We start from the raw sequence: 19,760 nt of genomic DNA on the forward strand, positions 1-19,760 counted from the left end.
CTTTAAGGGGGCTCCCCCTTGGCTGACTGCCAGCGTCCTGTGGGATAAAGGGACCAGAGAGGAGACGGAACCAGGGGTGTCTGGGCTGACCTGGGTTCCTCTTCTTGGAGACCCCTGGCCGCGGCGAGGACACTGAGGGACAGCGAGCCAAGCTGGGAGATCTGGGGCCACCTTAAAATGCTTGGCTTCCAGTCCACCTTTTTGCTGTTGGTTTCGATTCTCAGCTTTTAGAGTTTCTAGAGTTTCCCTTTCATGACGTTTGGAAACTGAAATTGGCTTGGGTTTGGCCCCAGAGGAGGCAACTCTCCCAGTAGGTCAGCGTGGGATGGCATCCATCGGCCCGGCCACCCCCTCTTGTCACACAAAAATGAGGCTCAGAAAGACAAGGGACTTGCTCACGGTCGGTTGGTGGTCGGTCAGGGTGAGCCAGGGGAACCCCAGAGTCCGGCAGAATAGACTGCCCGCCACACTCTTAACTTCTGTGACCCTCGCATAATTCATCTGTAAAAAATAATGCTAACCCACCCCCTAGGAGGTTGTGCAGATGAAGCACTGAGCATTGAGCACAGAAAGCACCCGGTAAATGCAACTATTATGATTCAGTCACTAAACACCTATTGAATGCCTGCTAGGTGCCAGATGCTGTGTTAAAAAGACAATGAGATGTAGTTCCTGTCCCAGGGGCTCCCAGAGCAGTAGGGGAGCCGGACAAGGGACTCTGAGAGTCCAGTGTGAGCCTTAAAAGACCGGGGAGGAGAGGGATGGGCCTGGACAGTTGGGCAGGAGTCGAATCTTGGCCATTCATTCGTTTATTCAACAAATATTGATTAGCTACTACGTGCCAGGCAGGTGCTGGGGATACAGCAGTGAAGAGACAAAAATCCCTGCCTGCAGAGGGCTTGCATTCTGATGGTGGGGACAGACAATAAACAGGATAACTATGTCAAATTTTATAGTAAATAAGACGGTGAGAAATGCTAAGGAGAAAAACCGAGCAAAGCAAGAGGTTAAGAGGTACCCGGTGTGTGTGCGTGTATGACTGTTTAGATGTTCAGTCTTAAATGACGTGGTTGGAAAGGCCTGAAAAGGAGATATTTGAGCAAAGACATGAAGGAGGCGAACAGTGAGCCACATATATGCTAGAGGGAAGAGGCTCATTCGTGGCAGAAGGAGCAGCAGGTGCAAAGGTCCTGTGGTATCAATGTGCCTGGTGGGTTTGAGGAATAACAGCATGACTGGAAGGGAATGACCAAAGGGGGAGAGTGGGAGGGGATGAGGTTTAAGTGGCAAAGGGTGGGGAGTAAATGCTATGGGATCTTCATGACCACTGGGCCTGACTTTTACTCTGAATGAAATGGGGAGCCCCTGGAGAGTTTCAAGCAGAGGAGTGACATGGTCTGACTTTTTTTTTTAAGTTTATTTATTCTGAGAGAGGCAGAGACAGCGCGAATGGGGTTGGGACACAGAGAGAGGGAGAGAGAGAGAATCCCAAGCAGGCTTCGTGCTGTGGTCACAGAGTCGGATGCGGGGCTCCCACTCACGAAACCGCGAGATTCTGACCTGAGCCGAAGTCGGACGCTTCACTGTCTGAGCTGCCCAGGCGCCCCTCTCCTGTGTTATTTAAATGTGAATCCTAGACATGACATCATTTCCCTGCGTGTATTTTGAATATAAACAAGTCTTGCTAATGGATAGAATATGATGTGAGACAAAGACTGGACTCAAGGACCACTTGGAAGCTTGGGGTTTAACAACCGGAAGGATGGAATTGTCCTTAACTGAGTCGGGAAAGACTGGGAAGGGCGTGTTGTGGAATGCCTCTAACCCTCAGGATTCTCACCTGTAAAACGGGAGAGAAGGTGTTAATCCTACTCCTCCATCGGACTTCCCGGGTTGGGGTGGGGGATAGGGATCCAATGACATCATGGTGGTAGAGAATCTTAGTGTCAATGCCATGTCAACACATGGAACTATGAATTTAGTGAGGAACAAAGAAATAGAATTTTACTGAGCTGCAGAAGCAGATCTTAGTCAAGGCTTTGGGGCACACCTGATCCGCTGTGATCTGCTCAATTTAGACTGATGAAAGGTGGGGGGGGGGATTTGATGTTTTTTTTTAATGTTTATTTATTTTTGAGACAGAGAGAGACAGAGTGCAAGTGGGGGAGGGGCAGAGAGAGAGGAGGACACAGAATCTGAAACAGGCTCCAGGCTCTGAGCTGTCAGCACAGAGCCCGACGCGGGACTCGAACCCACGAACTGTGAGATCATGACCTGAGCCGAAGTCGGACGCTCAACTGACTGAGCCACCCAGGCGCCCGATTTTTTTAAAAGGGCAGGTCTAACAGCCCCCGCCCCGCAGTGTCTCTCCCTGGGGCTGTGTAAGGGCTTTGGATTCTCTCTTGCTATGCGTGGCTCCAGTGCTCCATTGTCTGCGTGGAGGGGTGTCTTTTTACTCACCTGTAGACTTGAGCTGAGGCTGATCTGCTCTGATTGCATTTCTGCTTAGATGTTCACCCTTATTTAACTATACTGGGAACTGGTCCCACCCACCAGGACTCAAAATCTGATAGGCGAAGTAAAGCCAATAGATGGATTCTATGCTGGGTCAGCTGATTCCTTTGGGTGGTTAGGTTTGGACAGATGAGTGAAGCTATTGGGTAGGAGCATGGAATGGTCTACGACTCCAGCACCGGGCTTGTATGGGGGAGAATGGGTAATCTCAAAGAATGAGACGTAGCTGGGGGACGGGTGGGGGAGCAGTCCAAACCATGTGCTCTCCAAAACAGAACTGGCTTGAGACTGTCAGGAAGATAATAGGGAAGAATTCAAAGTCATTCTTTGGTTCGTTTGTTTGTTCAGCAAGTACGTGCTGAACATGTACATCAGGCCAGCAGCATTCTAGACCACGGGGACACAGGAATAAGGCTCTTGTCAAGTCTCTTTAAATCAGGGAGACTTATGATCCCCACACGGGAACACAATGAGGGTCCCAAGTGCTTTCACGGAAGGTCTGACCTGGGCGTAGGGGCAGAAAATGACTTGGAAGGCTTGTTGAGACACAGATGGCTGAGTCCCACCACCAAGAACTGACTCGGGTGAATCTGACATAGTTGTTGAGAAATCTCATTTCTAAGATGCTCCCAGGGGACATGCCAATTCTGCTGGTCTGGGGTCCATACTTGGAGATTGACTTAGAGATGTGCGTGTTGAAAGACGAAAGCATGGGGAAAGGAAGAGTTGATTCACAGTCATGGAGGTATGATCCGGCATTCAGTGCTCTGGATGCAACGGTTCGGGCACATCTGGTGTGTTTTGAGCGTGGTGAGGCGAGATTAAGAGGTAAGCAAGGGCTACATTGTCAAGGATCTTGAATGCCAAGCAAAAGAACTTGAACTTTATTACATAGGTAATAGGGCCATTGGAGGACTTCACGCAGGGGAAGGGTCTATTCATATTTATGCTTCAGAAAATCACAGTGGCCTGGGTAGAAGGGGGTGGGTGGGGGAAGAGGGCCATAGAAGTCTATATCATGTACAACCCGACCGTGGGCACTCCTAGGGGCCTGTGGCTTCTCCTAATGAGCATGATGGTGTCACAGTCTTTGATCTGCAGGTCTGAGAGGCTGCAGTGATTCCTCAGTTTCCGATTCTGGAACTTTAGTAACTGATCCTCCACGTAAGGCCCTCCAGCCTCCTCAATCTTCTCTTTCAAGGCGTAGATAGAGTCGTCAGGGTGGATGGCATAAGGCTTGCTCTGGCCGCTAGAGTTCTTCACAAAGACCTGGATCTCGGGAGGGAAGGTCTCCAGCACCCGGATGCTAACCTTAGAGAAGATCCCGTAATGGGCTAACGTCCGCTGGCTACTGAGCAGCTGCCGTTCCCCTCCCGGCTCCTGGAAGGAGAGACGCTGTTGCCCTCTGAGGCCAAACGTCCTCTTGATCTCCGTTTTCATCTTCCAGATGGGACTGTAGGGGTCCACCGACAATGTCCAGGCCTCCTCTCCTGTCTTTTTCACCATCACCTGGACCTCTCTTGCTGGCTGGAAGGGAAGGAGGAGCAGACAAGGATACGTGATGGTCGTGGCTGTTGCCTCCAAATCCTCCTCTTCTTGTCTACCGATGATATGATGTATCGCCTACCAAGACACTTGGAGTAGAAAAAGGGGCTATCGATGATTATCGCAGCCAACGGGTATAAACCAGGACTGTCCCAGGCAAAACAGAACATTCGGTCGCCCTAGGCTTACAGGACCACTGGGTCACCCTCTGTCCTGTGACTCACCCTGATCAGAGTAACAAGTGGCAACCGTTCTCCAAAGAGCCACTCTTCCTGTGTGGCGTTATTCAGAGTCCCCACCTGTCACACGGGGATGACATTTGCGCCTACCCCACAGGTGCATCAGAGGGTTGTTCTAGGTTAAATACCCTAACAGATGTCAGGCACTGGGCCATATGTTCAAGGATATTCACTGTGATGGCAAAAGTCTGGGAGCAGCCTAAAGAATCTTTCAGTAGGGTGGGTAGTGGTCATAAAAACTACGGTACTTTCATTCATTGCATCATGCATGACACAGCTGTTGATCCAGGGTGACCCGATGTTCCTGTTGGTCTAGGGCAGTCCAGGTGTATGTGCCTTGTCTTGGCATAATTAGCCTCACCCCATCTCATGCTCAAAAATATCCTGGTTTGGACTTCATGTTATATGGTTACGCAGATCTGCCTTTGAGGCCAGCCTCAGAATTTTCCCACGGGATGTGACATGCGGGAGGGACAACAAGATTGCTCTGGGAGTGGCAGGTGGGGGAGATCAGCTCTCAGATGAGCTAATAGTCCGGGTCTTTGAAGCCTGGATTCCTATGTAGTGTTCAGACCCAAGACTGCTATGATGGTGCAGGAAAAGCTGTGCCCAGGGGCCTTCACCACTGGTATTGTTGTCTGTGGTCAAATCCTGTGTTCCTCACCGACTGTTTCGGTTGCGTCTATTAAGTCTCTTTCTCTTTCTTTTTTTTTTTTTTTTACATTTTTTCTTTTTTATTAATGTTAAAAAAATTGTTAAACGTATTAACTTATTTGGAGAGAGATAGAGACAGTGAGTGGGGGAGGGACAGAGAGAGGGAGAGAGAGAATCCCTAGCGGGCTCTGCATTGTCAGCACGGAGCCCGATGTGGGGCTTGAACTCATGAACGGTGACATCGTGACTTGAGCTGAAACCAAGAGTTGGACGCTTAACCGACTAAGCCACCCAGGTGCCCTGATCCCTCTCTCTCTCTCTCTTTTAAATGCTTATTTGTTTTTGAGAGAGAGACAGAGACGGAGTGCAAGCAGGGGAGGGGCAGACAGAGAAGGAGACGCAGAATCAGAAGCAGGCTCCAGGCTCTGTGCTGACAGCTCAGAGGGGCTCAAACCCATGAACCACAAGATCATGACCTGAGCCACCCAGGTGCCCCTTGAGGGGATTCTTGGGGGAGTTGACATGCAGTCATCACTGAATCATGACTGGGGGTTGGGGACAGTGACTGTACCTGGACATGCCAGCCCTGGCTGGGGTCTTCATTCCTACAGCAGGCCTGCCTCAGGCAGTGAGCAGCCTCTCTGGCCACCAGGTCCCATCTCTTTTCCTTTCCCAGGTTGTTGGTAGGGTCAGCTGGGTCCAGGATCACTGGCCTGGGAGAGAGAAAGGGAGTGGATCTCCATCACACTTAGGATCCTGGCCTCTGTCACTCAAGTCTATGGGATCGTACACGCTTGTGTGAAGGGAAGCCTTCCTGCAAGCTCAAGTTCTCGGTTCACGACTGGATTAGGTTACAAACTGTAACCCCATCAGAGTGAGCCTCGGGGATTCTGCTTAGAATCCTAGGACAAAGGTGTACTCCCTCTTGCAGTGGAAGGGAGGAGTTCAGATGAGAAGACTAGAAAAGATGGAAGTCATGAAGAGATGAGCCTGAATTCCAAGGTAAACCCCCCCCCCGCCCCCCGCCGGGAAGGGCAGATTTCACAGAATGGGACCCTGAGGACATAGTGAACATCTGGATCACATCACACCTGAAGCTGCATTCATCTTTGGACTTCTCAGTTACAAAAGCCAGTAACTTCCCCTCATTTTGACACTTGCATGAGTTGGGCTTTCTATTCCTTGCAGCTGACAGTAATACTCACCTGCATTCCTTCAACTGTTGTTTGATGTAGATTCTGACAGTCTCATTTTGGAAATCATAGTACTTGGTCCAATAGACGCAGATGTCTTCATAATCTATGAGGAGTTCCATCACGGCTCTAAACCCTTCATCCAGGTTGAAGTTCTCACTTTCATCTGTACCTATTTCCCAGGCGTAGATGGTCAGTAGCTCCAGCGCGTATTTTGCGGGCAATGCTTTGTTTCGATATTTAGGTTTCAAGTACTGCGGGGTTGAGGGGTGGGGAGAGGGAAAGAGAGAGGGAGGGAGGGAGGAAGGGAGGGAGACAGAGAGAATGGATATGAGATTGCTACCCTGGCAACTGGGAGTTTCCAGTTCTGTTTCCAGGTCCCAGTAATATTCTGTCAACTTCAGGGGTGCCTGGCTGGGTCAGCCAGGGGAGCATTGACTCTTGATCTTAGGGTTGTGAGTTCAAGCCCCATGTTGGGTATAGAGCTTGCATAAAAATAAAATAACTATTTTGTCAACTCCATTTTACATCTGGATTATGTAGCACATCCATGAAATCTGAAATGAGCCCAGCAGCTTGGGCTCTAGATGGATTATGTTCTGGGGCCATCAAAATTTCAATGAAAGAGGAAACCGAGGCCTCTCATGGACCTTCTGGGCCAGTGAGTCGGAATGGGGGAGGCAATATAATATAGTGTATATGGAAGCTAATTAAAAACAAAAACACATCGACACACTGAAAACATAAAACAAAATCGGAACAAACTGAAAGATGGAGAAGGTGTAATCATGGGAAATTTTCAATGCCTCAAAAATTAATTTAGAAATTTATTGTAATTACAATTAGCATCCCACTGGTGTTTTTTAGTGGGAGAAAAATGATCTTAAGATTCAAATACAGGAAGGGGCGCCTGGGTGGCGCAGTCGGCTAAGCGTCCGACTTCAGCCAGGTCACGATCTCGCGGTCCGTGAGTTCGAGCCCCGCGTCGGGCTCTGGGCTGATGGCTCAGAGCCTGGAGCCTGTTTCCGATTCTGTGTCTCCCTCTCTCTCTGCCCCTCCCCCGTTCATGCTCTGTCTCTCTCTGTCCCAAAAATAAATAAACGTTGAAAAAATAAAAAAAAAAAAGATTCAAATACAGGAATAAATGCTTAGGAGACCCAAGAAAATTATGAAAAAGAAAAACAGAGAGGTTGGTATTTGTTTTCTCAGATATGACTTAGAAAGCAGTTGTCCCCCAAATGGTGTGTTTTTGGTGTCAGTATAAACCGTAGCCAAGTGTAACACAACAGAGTGCCCAGTGGATACAGAAATTTAACAACCGGTAAGGGTGATGAACAATGGGAAAAAAAATGCATAATCCAACAAATGATGCTGGCGCAACTTGTCAGCCAATTTGGAAGAAAATAAAGATGATCCCACTGTCACACCAAATACCAAAATAGATTGCAAATGGAGTAAAAATATATATGAGACACATTAGAAGAAAATTAAAAGACCACCTACACACTGCTGGCAAGATAGAAAAACTACAACCCAGAAAAGTCAGCCCTGTTTGTGTAGTTTAAAAATTAGAAATAATTGTATTGTCAAAGATACGATAACTTTCGTATCCATAGAGGAGCGGTCGATTGGTAAAAATATTTGCAACACATGAGAAATAATGGTAAATATTTACAAAAAGGTCTTTCCATTGATAAGAAAATGTCCCAATGGGAGAAGATGCAAAATACATGAACAGGTTAAGTCCCCAAAGTTCAACTCCAAAGGTCCGTAAGCAAGTGCGTTTTTGTAAAGAGTGTACCATAAAAAGAGTACACGTGATAGGATTCCACTTAAGTAAGCTCCAGGCATGAGCTGTGTGAACACAGATACAAAGAGGGGCGTAAGGCATAGTCTCCAAAAATGTTATTAGTATCATCTCACACATCTCATGTAAATTTAACAGATTTTTTTTTAATGTTTATATATTTTTGAGACAGAGACAGAGCATGAGTGGGGGAGGGGCAAAGAGAAACACACAGAATCTGAAGCAGGCTCAAGGCTTTGAGCTGACAGCACAGAGCCCAATGTGGGGCTCAAACTCAGGAACTGTGAGACCATGACCTGAGCCGAGGTCGGACACTCAACCGTCTGAGCCATCTAAGCACCCCGCATTTCATGTAAATTTTGCCTTCTCTCTTATGCTTTTTTTCATCACTTGAATTTTTCATGAGCCCAATGTAACATACAAATAATCAGAAAAAATAATTGTTATTATGAAAATTATGATTACGAAAAAATTATTATTATTATTATTTTAAATGTTTTTAATTTATTTTGAAAGAGAGAGAGAGAGTGAGAGAGCGGGGGAAGAGCAGAGAGAGAGGGAGAGAGAATCCTAAGCACCCCCTACACTGCCAGTGCAGAGCCTGATGCGAGGCTCAAACCCATGAACCATGAGATCATGACCTGAGCAGAGATCAAGAGTTGGACACTTGACCGACTGAGCCACCCAGGAGCCCCATGAAATAAATTATTATTGTAAAAAGCCAGGTGGCATTGTTGATTAAGAGCACACAGGCAGGCACCTTTATGTTCAAATCTCAGCCCAACTTTAGCCCTTGAGCCTTGGCTTTTTCATCCCCGAAATGGGGCTGATGAAAAATACATACATTACAGTGCTGTTGGAAAGACTGAGAAAAAAATATGCAGAGCACTCAGCATAGACCACGGCAGACAATTAACGGTTGATACATAGCGGGGCGCCTAGGTGGCTCAGTCGGTGAAGCGTCTGACTTTGGCTCAGGTCATGATCTCACGGTTTGTGGGTTTGAGCCCCGCGTCGGGCTCTGTGCTGACAGCTCAGAGCCTGGAGCCTGCTTCGGATTCTGTGTCTCCCTCTCTCTCCGCCCCTCCCCTGCGCACACTCTGTCTCTCTCTGTCTCTCAAAAAATGAATAAACGTTAAAAAAAAATTAAAAAAAAAAAAGGTTGATACGTGGTAGCTTTCTTCTTACTGTTGTATGAAATGCCTGAGGTCTGAAGCCTGTGGAAAATCACATTTGTGCATGTCAGGAACCATTTAATTGTCCTTTAGAAACCAAGAGGCTGTGACCAAGGCACGGTGCGTTAGAAGTTAAGAGAATATCTGCACAGAGAAGGCAACAATCAGCAAAACTAAAAGGCAACTGACGCAATGGGAGAAGATAATTGCAAACGACATATCAGATAAAGGGTTAGTATCCAAAATCTATAAAGAACTTATCAAACTCAAAACCCAAAAAAACAAATAACCCAGTGAAGAAATGGGCAAAAGACATGAATAGACACTTCTCCAAAGAAGACATCCAGATGGCTAACAGATACATGAAAAGATGCTCAACGTCACTCATCATCAGGGAAACGCAAATCAAAACCACAATGAGATACCACCTTACACCTGTCAGAATGGCTAACATTACCAACTCTGGCAACAACAGATGTTGGCGGGGATGCAGAGAAAGAGGATCTCTTTTGCATTGTTGGTGGGAAGGCAAACTGGTGCAGCCACTCTGGAAAACAGTATGGAGGTTCTTCAAAAAATGAAAAATAGAACTACTCTACGACCCAGCAACTGCACTACTAGGCATTTATCCACAGGATACAGGTGTGCTGTTTCAAAGGGACACATGCACCCCAATGTTTATAGCAGCTCTATTGACCATAGCCAAAGTATGGAAAGAGCCCAAATGTCCATCGATGGATGAGTGGATAAAGAAGATGTGGTATATATGTACAATGGGGTATTAGTCGGCAATCAAAAAGAATGAAATCTTGCCATTTGCAACTACGTGGATGGAACGGGAGGGTATTATGCTAAGTGAAATTAGTCAGACAAAGACTAAAATCATATGACTTCACTCATATGAGGACTTTAAGAGACAAAACAGATGAACATAAGGGAAGGGAAACAAAAATAATATAAAAACAGTGAAGGGGACAAAACAGAAGCGACTCTTAAATATGGAGAACAAACAGAGGGTTATGGGAGGGATTGTGGGAGGGGGATGGGCTAAATGGGTAAGAGGCATTAAGGAATCTACTCCTGGAATCATTGTTGCACTATATGCTAACTAACTTGGATGTTAAAAAAAAAAAAAAGTTAACAGAATAGAGCAACAACAAAGAACAGCCACAATAATGCAAAATGCTGTCCAAATCCCAACAATTCAGTTTCCAATTACATCACCTGCCTACACTATTTAGCTCTATTCTTTTTTTTTAAATTTTTTAGAAGTATTTATTTGTTTTTTGCGAGACAGAGGCGGGGAGGGGCAGAGAGAGAGGGAGACACAGAATCCGAAGCAGGCTCCAGGCTCTGAGCTGCGGGCACAGAGCCCAATGTGGGGCTCAAACTCACGAACTACAAGATGGTGACCTGAGGCGAAGTCGGATGCTTAATCGACTGAGTCACCCAGGCGTCCCTATTTAGCTCTATTCGGAGATGGCTTGTTTCCATTTTTTTCTCTTAAAAAAAAAAAAAAATGTTAGCGTGCACCTGCCCTCCTTGTTGTCCCTGCACCTCCCAGCCCGGTAGCCCAGCCCCACACCTGCAGGTACCAATGTTTCATCAGTCGCAGAAGGTTCTTCAGCTTGACAGGGCGACTTTTCACAAAGTGCCTCTGCAACTCTGTGAAGCTTGGCGAGAACTCCCCAGGGTGGCCGCCACTGGTTATCAAATCTTCATAGATTTCCGGAGATGGTTTCGAGTCCGGGCAAAAATTTCCTGGGAGACAAAAGAACCTGTGTGAGAAAATCCACTCTTTGAGGAGAGGAAGATGGGAAATAAAACCACGAGGTATCCAGTGGACATGAATTGTCTCCTGCATGAACAGCATTATGTTTCCCATTTTCCAACAGAAGCTTAGAGGGTTTGGTGGCCCCCTCAAAAGTCACATAGATTTTAAAGAACTCCCATTGACCAAAGACTTAGCATGAGTCAGACACTGGGTTAAGCTCACGGAATCTTTAGAACAGCTCCATGCAGCAGGTAAAATTAAGTGGACCCATAGGGAGTGCCCTTTTTGAGGCCCAAGCGTGGTCAAATGTTGCCAATTTCCTATGGTTCAACCTGACATTATGCCATTTGGCAGGCTGGTATATTGAGTCTTGGAGGTGTTAGATAGCTTGCTCAAGGTCGTATAGTTAGTAAGTCTTAGTGCCAAAATTTGAAGACATTAAGAGCCCTGGTTTGTTTGTTTTTTTAAGTTTATTTATTTTGAGAGAGGGAGAGCACACACTCGCGAGTGTGTGGACAGAGAGAGAGGTAGAGAGAGAATCCTAAGCAGGCTCCACACTGTCAGCACAGAGTCTGACTTGGGGCTCGATCTCACAAACCGTGAGATCATGACCTGAGCCAAAATCAAGAGTTGGCCGCTTAACCCACTGAGCCACCCAGATGCCCCAAGAGCCCTGTCTTTAAGAATGATTCCGACCTAGGGGCACCTGGGTGGCTCGGTTGGTTGAGAGACTGGCTTTGGCTCAGGTCATGATCTCATGGTTCGTGAGTTCGAACCCCGTGTCGGGCTTCTACTATCAGTGCAGAGCCCTCTTGGGATCTTCTGTCCCCCCCTCTCTCTGCCCCTCCCCTGCTCATGCTCTCTCTGTCAAAAATAAACATGAAAAAAAAAGATTCCAAGCTAACTCCACAGACCCTGAAGTGCCTATTTGCCCTGGTGTTTCCCAGAAGGTCAGAGAAGAGTCTCCTCCCTGGGTTGGGTGGGAATCCAGAAGTTCCCTAACTCCCCGGCAGCGGGACATGGAAACACATGAGTTTATAGAAGGAATTAATCTTCAAGGTATAGCTCCAGTCTCAGCCCTTCAGGAAAAAAAAGGCAAACTCCACTCTCCCCGCTCTGGCTTCCACTTTCCCAAACCTCCCCCAAGGCCAGGTTGGTGGAGGGCCCCTGCCTAGTTTCTCTGGCCCCGCCCCATTGTTGTCTTTACTTAGAGCGTCGTAGGCTGGGAGCACATCCACTCCAATGGCTTCACTGTTCTTCCTGGCCTGGACGTGGAAGGACAGGGAGCGGGGGACCCTGGTCGTCTCTCTCTGCGGGACCATGGTGATGCTGTAGGCCAGGCTCCTGCCATACTGAGTCAGTCTCTTCTCGATGAAACTGATGACAGATGCACGGTGTTCTGCCTGGTCTTGGAAGCTGGGGAAGCAGCTCAGGAACAAGACCAAGTCCACGTCGGAGCTGTAGTTCAGCGTCGTTCCCTTCCCGGAGGATCCACCCTGGGGAGGACAGTAATGTTGGAGCTTCACCTCCCCTGGGGACTGAAGCTTTGAGGCTGGGGTGAAGCCAGGGGCCTCATGTTAGGCTGTTTACACAGGTACCAAAAGGAGCTCCTGGTTTCCTCCATACATGGTGGCCTTTGCCGACCACATCTTTTCATTCATTTAGAAAAATTAAGTACATGATAAACAGTTCAAAGAATATAAATGAAACGTAAAACCCTCCTGTACCTCAGGCCCTAAGCTCCTTCTGCAGAGGCCCCCACAGTTACCAGCTTCTTCTAGCTCATTCCAGAGATGTTCGATGCCTAACTGCGTGCCGTCCAACATGGTAGCCAAGAGCCACATGTGGCTACTTAAATTTAATGTATGTTTATTTTTGAGAGACAGAGTATGAGTGGGGGAGGGGCAGAGAGAGAGAGAGAGGGAGACACAGAATCCGAAGCAGGCTCCAGGCTCTGAGCTCTCAGCACAGAGCCCGATGATGTGGGGCTCAAACCCACCAACTGTGAGATCATGACCTGAGCCGAAGTCAGACACTCAACCAACTGAGCCACCTGGGTGCCCCTGTGGCTACTTAAATTTAAATGAAATGAAATTTATAAATTCAGTTTCATAGTCACACCAGCCTCACTTCAAGTGCTCAACAGCCGCCCACAGAGAGTGATGATTACATTGGAGGGCACATGTATAGAACATTTCCATCACTGGGAAAGTTCTATTGGACAGCTCTGGCCTAGACAACCATACTTGTACATATGTATTTTGTACACATGTTTTGTGTGCGTATGCACAAATACATTTTTTGGACTTTGTGTGTGCGGATGTGTGGGTATGCAGGGATGCTGGAAATTCCAGTGTGTAGGTAACATATGTGTTCATAGAACAAGGCACAGCGGTAGCCTTGAAAGATGCATCGCAAATCTCTCCTTCTGGGGGCGCCTCACGATGTCGCCGTTTGTTAGTTCGAGCCCCGCGTCAGACTCTACTGACAGCTCAGAGCCTGAAGCCCGCTTCAGATTCTGCGTCTCCCCCCACCTCTCTCTCTGCCTCTCCCCCACTCACGCTCTGTTTGTCAGTCTGTCTCTCTCAAAATTAAATAAACATTAAAAAAAATTTTTTTTTAAATAAACTTTCCTGGAAAAGAAAGAAGCAGGGAAAAGGAATTTGGATGTCATGGACAAGCATCGAAATCCCGGTACAAAGTGAGGATGGGGTCCCCCTACTGGAGGGGGACTGAGGATGGAAAGTCCTGCCTGCCCTTAGTTCACCTGCAAATGATCTTCCTCCTGCCTTGTCCTTTCCCCCTACTTAGTGCCGATGCAGTTGCAGGGAATGAACTAGAAAACTACATGTTCTTAATATTTAGTCAAAAGAAACCTCAACAAGCGAAGGAGAAAATGTGTCCTCTTCCGCCAAAGTGTGGAAAGGCGGCCACTGTCCTATGGAATGTTATATATGTTGTTAAGTTTATATATATATATATATATATATATATATATATATACACACACACTTATGTATATATATACTTATGTATGTGTGTATATATATATATATATATATATATACACATACACACATATGTATAAATATATATATATATATTTAAATAAAGTTTATTTATTTGTTCCCCTGTCCTGGGGAATGTTATTTTTAAAGACTCAAATTTCGGGGAGCTTGGGTGGCTCAGTCGGTTAAGCGTCTGACTCTTGGTTTCGGCTCAGGTCATGATCTCACGGTTTGTGGGTTTGAGCCACACGTCGAGCTCTGTCCTGACCGCGTGGAGCCTGCTTGGGATTCTGTCAGCCTCTCTGCTCCTCCTCTACTCACCCTCTATCGCTCTCCCAAAAATAAATACATAAACATTAAAAGAAAAATAAATACTCCCAAATTCCGGGGGTTGTTGCTACGTCTGAGGGGCTGTCTCTGCTCCTTGGCTGGGTAAACAGCGCTGAAATGAACATGTCCTCTGAGGAAGGGGGATCTGGGGGTCTCCTTCAGTAGGCAGGGAAGGGGGCTGGCCCTTCTCCCCCCCGCACAATAAATTGATTTTTATTTTGAAATAACTACAGGTATGCAGGAAAATAGTTTAGACAGGTCTGCAGTTTCCTCCCAACGATCACACCTTATCTAAATATAGCCAGGAAATCAACATCGACGCAAGGCATATAGTTCTAAGACATTTTATGCATGTGTAGATTCCTACAATCACCACTGAAATCAGGATACAGAACTATCTCATTGTATTTCCTCCTTCTGCTCTTTTAGAGGCCTAACCACCTGCCCCCCCCCCCATCTCTAAACCCTAGAAACCACTAATTTGTTTTCCATTTCCATAATGCTGTCATTTCAAGAAGGACACAAAGGCAATTGTACTGTATGGGACTTTTTAGAAGCTGGCTTTTTGTTTTCACTGAGCACAGTGCTTTTGACATCCATCCATGTTGTTCCAGGTACTGCTAGTTTGCTCCACTATAACCACCTTTGTTATAGGTTGTTATTTGAGTTTTGACTTCGGTCCCAAATCTGCCTAACGTTGTTTACTTTTCAGAGTTCTTAAACACTTGTTTTTTGATGTCTGCCCAGAGTTTTAGCTATAATTTGTGTGAGAGTTTGTAAGAGCCTTACTTCATCTGGGTTGGTGCCAGAAATTACTTGTATAATTTTTAAAAATCATGGGGCACCTGGGTGGCTCAGTCGGTTAAGCATCTGACCTCAGCTCAGGTCATGATCTCGCGGTTCGTGGGTTCGAGCCCCACATCAGGCTCTGTGCTGACAGTTCAGAGCCTGGAGCCTGCTTCAGATTCTGTGTCGCCCTTTCTCTGCCCCTCCCCTGTTCAAGCTCTGTCTCAAAAATAAATAAATGTGAAAAAAAAATTTTTTTTTAATTATGAGGTAATTTTGATCTCAGGTTCCCATATAGCCTTGATTTTGGCATCGGGTTCCTTGACCTGAGGAAACAGAATAGTAAAAGGAAGAATATAGATGTCAAAGGATGGCCGTGATCAAGCACTGCAGGGGGTATCTTTGCAAAAGTTACTGCTGGTCCCAGAAGACTCTCTAGGTCACTCATGGTAGGAAACCCAATGGTATCGGTACATTTAACTCAAGAAAGTCACAGTACTCTCACCACCATATGGATAGACGGAATCATGACAACTAGATGCAACTTAGAAAGTCTAGTGCTTACCAAGGTCCAGAAAGGCAGAGAGAAGGAAGTGTTGAATTGGTGCAATGTAACCTCTTCCTTCCTCCTCACATAGAAACAGAAACATTCATTACCAACGTGTGTCCTTTTTGCAGTTGCTGGTTTACCAGTGTTTATCCAAACAGGGTGTTTAACTCCATAAACATTCGTTCTAGGCATTTCTTTTTTTTTTTTTTTTAATTTTTTTTTTCAACGTTTATTTATTTTTGGGACAGAGGGAGACAGAGCATGAACAGGGGAGGGGCAGAGAGAGAGGGAGACACAGAATCGGAAACAGGCTCCAGGCTCTGAGCCATCAGCCCAGAGCCCGACGCGGGGCTCGAACTCACGGATCGCGAGATCGTGACCTGGTTGAAGTCGGACGCTTAACCGACTGCGCCACCCAGGCGCCCCTCTAGGCATTTCTGATACAGCTCAAAATACTTGGGACATAGTTATTCCAGGAGTATTGAAACTTCTGGAAATAAAGATCATTGAGAGAACAAGAGGGAAAGGGAAAGTGATTTTTTCCTTCTTCTTCTTCAAATAGTCTCCACTTGACACATACCCCTGAAAGTGAGAATGGGAACTTCAAGGCAGGGGTATTCGAAGTAACATAAATGGCATGTAGAAAATGCAACGTGCATCTCCAATGGAAACACAGCACTTTCAAATTCATGGAAGAGCTCTTTTTGCGACATATGTTAAAATACTTGAACACTTTCAAACCCACCCTTCAGACCTTCAGAGAATATGTGTCCCATTTCTGGTTCTTTTTTTTTTTGTTTTCGGTCCTGAAAGCATACATTACAGTCCCTCCAGGAAATTCAGCTATGTGGAACAGGCTGAGTCCGGCGGTGCAAAGTTTGTATCTTTTTAACTAGAGAGTTTGTAATTCTTGATTTCCATTTTGGAAGCTCATGCTATGCTGGTGACACCCCTGACTCTTTGGTTTCCACCCTTTATTTAAAGATTCTTAAAAAAAAAAAAAAATTCCTTAAAGCCGCGGGTCCTTCCTTTGGCAGCCATACCACCCCCAAGGCAAAGCCTGATTTACTTAAGTAAATTTTAGATATATGAAAATTAAGGGAGACCTCACAAAATGGGGTCTGAGGCCAGAGGGGGAGGCCAGCAGGAGGAGCGGTACCACTCAATATCAATTGCAGGAATTGTCAATTACAGACCCCAACAGAATTGTAAACAGACACATCAATTGCAGTGCCCCGCCCCCCCCCCCCCAAAAAAGATGCACGTTGCATTTTCTGCAAGGAACCGACTACCCCTGCAACTCAGCCAATGAGAAAGTCTCATTACTCTGACCAGCTTTTCCTTCAGAACAATCCCTCCCACCTTCCTCTTCTTTCCGGTAAGTTCCTCCTCTACTTTGCGGTGGGACTTGCTTATTATGGTTTTGCCCAAGCTGGCCTGTGTTGAGTTGCCATTCTTTGTTTTTCCTGAATAAACTTATTTTGTTGGTAAGGTAATTGGCTACTTTATTATTATTTTTTAGGTTCATAGATATCTTTCATCTAGCGAAATTAGCAAAACCTAGCCTGATTGATGGTCAAGGCACTTTTGACATAGGGTGGTATGTTAAAAGTTGTATTACAATTTAGTACTTTCCAGGAAAAACCATGATATAAGGGAGTGTTGAATTACATGGTCAGTCCGTTTAATCTATTAAGTACTCCTAATTGCTAGGTAGATTTTTTAAAAAAATATTTATTTATTTTGAGAGAGACAGCAAGCTTAGCCATATTTTTCCTGCCACCCTGGCAACCAGCTTGATCTCAAATAATCATCATCATCCCTTACCATCCTTCAGATTTATAGGATGATTTACTGTTTAAAAGCACTTGTCCACGCGGTAGGGTCCCCTCCCTACGGGGGGAAAAAACACCTCAAGGTAACCTGGCTATAGGCATATATGACAACATCCCTCACAACCTTGTAACATGAAACCACTCAACCAGACTACACGTTTGTGTGTTACCATATATGGGAGACAAAGAAGTAAAAAATATATGAAAAACCACGCCACGTGGCATTGGGGGCTCACTTCTTCCGGTAGGAACCCAACTGATCAGTGATAGCACGAATAAAGTTGCTTCCTGTAAAGAAAAGCCTGGGTGTCACGACTCTCTCTGCGAGCATCCTGCTACACCCACGCTTTAACTCATTTATTCCTTATAACAAATCTAGGTTAAAGACGGGGTGGGGGGTGGGGGTAATGAGGCTTCCAGAGATGAAATGACCTCTCCCGCAAGGTCACATGGTTTCCAAGCGCAGGGCTTGGGAGTCAAGTCCCCCACTCAAGTTCCCCCTGGCTCACCTTCACCACCTTTAACACCCTGACTTCCTGGTCTAGAACCAGCTCATCATGGAAGCATCGATCCCTGAAGAAACGTTCGATCCTCTGCCAGGCATCCTTCACTTCCTCCTTCCAGTCCCCCTCGGGCTGAAGGCTCCGCTCCACAAAGGCGGACAGCATGTCTGCGGGGGTCTCATACAGGTTCTGGAAGAGCTCCATCTCCACAGGGCCAGGCTGCCCCTTGGGGTGAATTCTCTGGGCTTCTGCCTTGCCCTGTAAGGGGTCTAGCCTTTCTCCGGAAGGCTAAAGGACGGGGGGAACACATTCCATTCCTCCTCTCCTCCTCGGGTGGCCTCAGGCCCAGAGGCGGTTCTTTCCCAGGCCTCGCTCACTGGGTTTGGAAACCAAAAGTGAATTTGCTCAGCTGTAATTTTCTTTCTGTTTTTACGTGATCAGGAAAAAAAAAAGGGCTGAGTGTGGGGCCGAGCGCCCTCTGGAGATCACTCACTAACTCTCAGTTTGAGCGTTTCCCAGTGTGCTGGCCTTCCCTGCCCCCCGCCAAGCAGCTGCTGCCTTCTTGAGGGTCCTTTCTCTCTCCCTGCCTCTGTTAATCCTTTCCCTACTCAGGGCCAGGCCCAGGATGAACTGAGCTCTTTCTTTTCTAAGAGCCAAGGTAAACATACCCTTCATTTGCCGTTTTGTTCCTCACATCCAGGCCAATGTCTCCCTTTTCCCCAGGGTGTGCAAAAACTTGCCGGGGTCGGTGTTATGAAGTCAAAGCCGCCCTCATCCAAACTCCTTCCACAAAATGCCAACAAAATGCCAGGAGGATTTTTCTTCTCTTTTTTTTTTGTTAATGGCAAGGATAAGATTTGGCCATTCATTGAGATCGTAGGTATGGGGCACGTCTGGGGAAGCCATGGCTAGGAGGAGGAGACTGGGTTTTGGAAATACGGATGCTAAGGTGTGGTGAGGGACCAGGAGAAGCTGACTTCTGGCTGCACGGGCCACTCCGGGTTTTGTGAGAGGGAGAAAATCATGCAAAGTGCCAAGCCCAGAGTCGGCAACACAGGGTCTGATGTGTCCACGGTACTGTGGATCTTTTTTCTTTCTTTCTTTCTCTCTCTTTTTTTTTTTTTTTTTGCCATTCTTATTCCCTCTTGTCCACGGAAAGTATTTTTCCATTCTTACACATTTTAATTAAAAAAAATAAGGCATCCCATCTGTAGCAGGATCAACCATTTACTACTTTTCCAGCCTCCTAGTTTTCCAGCAAGAGGCAGTGCAGTGCAATGAGAATCAAGATTTACAAACGTGGGATTAATTTTAATATTCCCTGAACTTTGTCCTCTTCTATTATTCAATCTGCCCACTCAGATTACTCTAAGGGGTTCGAGTCCACTATTATTTTCTTCTTACTTACTACTTCTTAAGGAAGAATTCACTGAGTGGAGAGAATTTCAGGTGATTATGCATATAAAGTACTCAGCCTAGTGCCTGGCATTACATTAATAAGCAATACATTAATGTTAGTAATCATTTGATCCATAAGAGTAAGCCAGCTTGGTGCCCAGTTCAATCTCAAAGCACTTTTATTTACCCTGACTTTTCCCCTAAGCCGCTTAGAACCCCTGGCCATCAACGCCAATGTTTAATTAATTAGGGATAAGAAACATTACAATAGCCAACAGTTTTAGCGCATCCCCCAGTGTCTAAGCACTTCAGCTTCTTTAATACTTTTGTTTTTTTAAAGTTTATTTATTTGTTTTGAGGAGGGGGGAGGGAGAGGCAGAGAGAGAATCCCAAGTAGGCCCCATGCTGTCAGCACAGAGCCAGATGTGGGTCTTGAACGCACAACTGTG

General features: G+C 46.3%; 1 protein-coding gene across 1 annotated transcript; it reads right to left on the bottom strand.

The window, feature by feature from the left end:
* Nucleotides 1-3,375: 3,375 nt before the first annotated feature.
* Nucleotides 3,376-18,333, bottom strand: LOC123588019 (2'-5'-oligoadenylate synthase-like protein 2). The gene is made up of 6 exons (XM_045458209.1): nt 17,920-18,333; nt 12,109-12,397; nt 10,713-10,888; nt 6,158-6,399; nt 5,524-5,665; nt 3,376-4,041 (listed from the first exon to the last, which is right to left on the bottom strand). The coding sequence occupies exons 1-6, from the start codon at nt 18,115-18,117 to the stop codon at nt 3,526-3,528; spliced, it is 1,563 nt and encodes a 520-aa protein (XP_045314165.1). The 5' UTR covers nt 18,118-18,333; the 3' UTR covers nt 3,376-3,525.
* Nucleotides 18,334-19,760: the final 1,427 nt, after the last annotated feature.

Source organism: Leopardus geoffroyi, chromosome D3 (genome assembly GCF_018350155.1).
Source record: "Leopardus geoffroyi isolate Oge1 chromosome D3, O.geoffroyi_Oge1_pat1.0, whole genome shotgun sequence".
NCBI lineage: Eukaryota > Metazoa > Chordata > Mammalia > Carnivora > Felidae > Leopardus > Leopardus geoffroyi.

Bases quoted from the DNA above. Each gene is read 5' to 3' on its own strand.
- LOC123588019 (XM_045458209.1), bottom strand. From the start codon at position 18,117: ATGGAGCTCTTCCAGAACCTGTATGAGACCCCCGCAGACATGCTGTCC. The intron at 6,400-10,712 runs GTGTGGGGCTGG...TCAACCCCGCAG, and splicing joins TGAAACATTGGTACCTGCAG to TACTTGAAACCTAAATATCG. The intron at 5,666-6,157 runs GTGAGTATTACT...TCTCTCTCCCAG, and splicing joins CAACAGTTGAAGGAATGCAG to GCCAGTGATCCTGGACCCAG.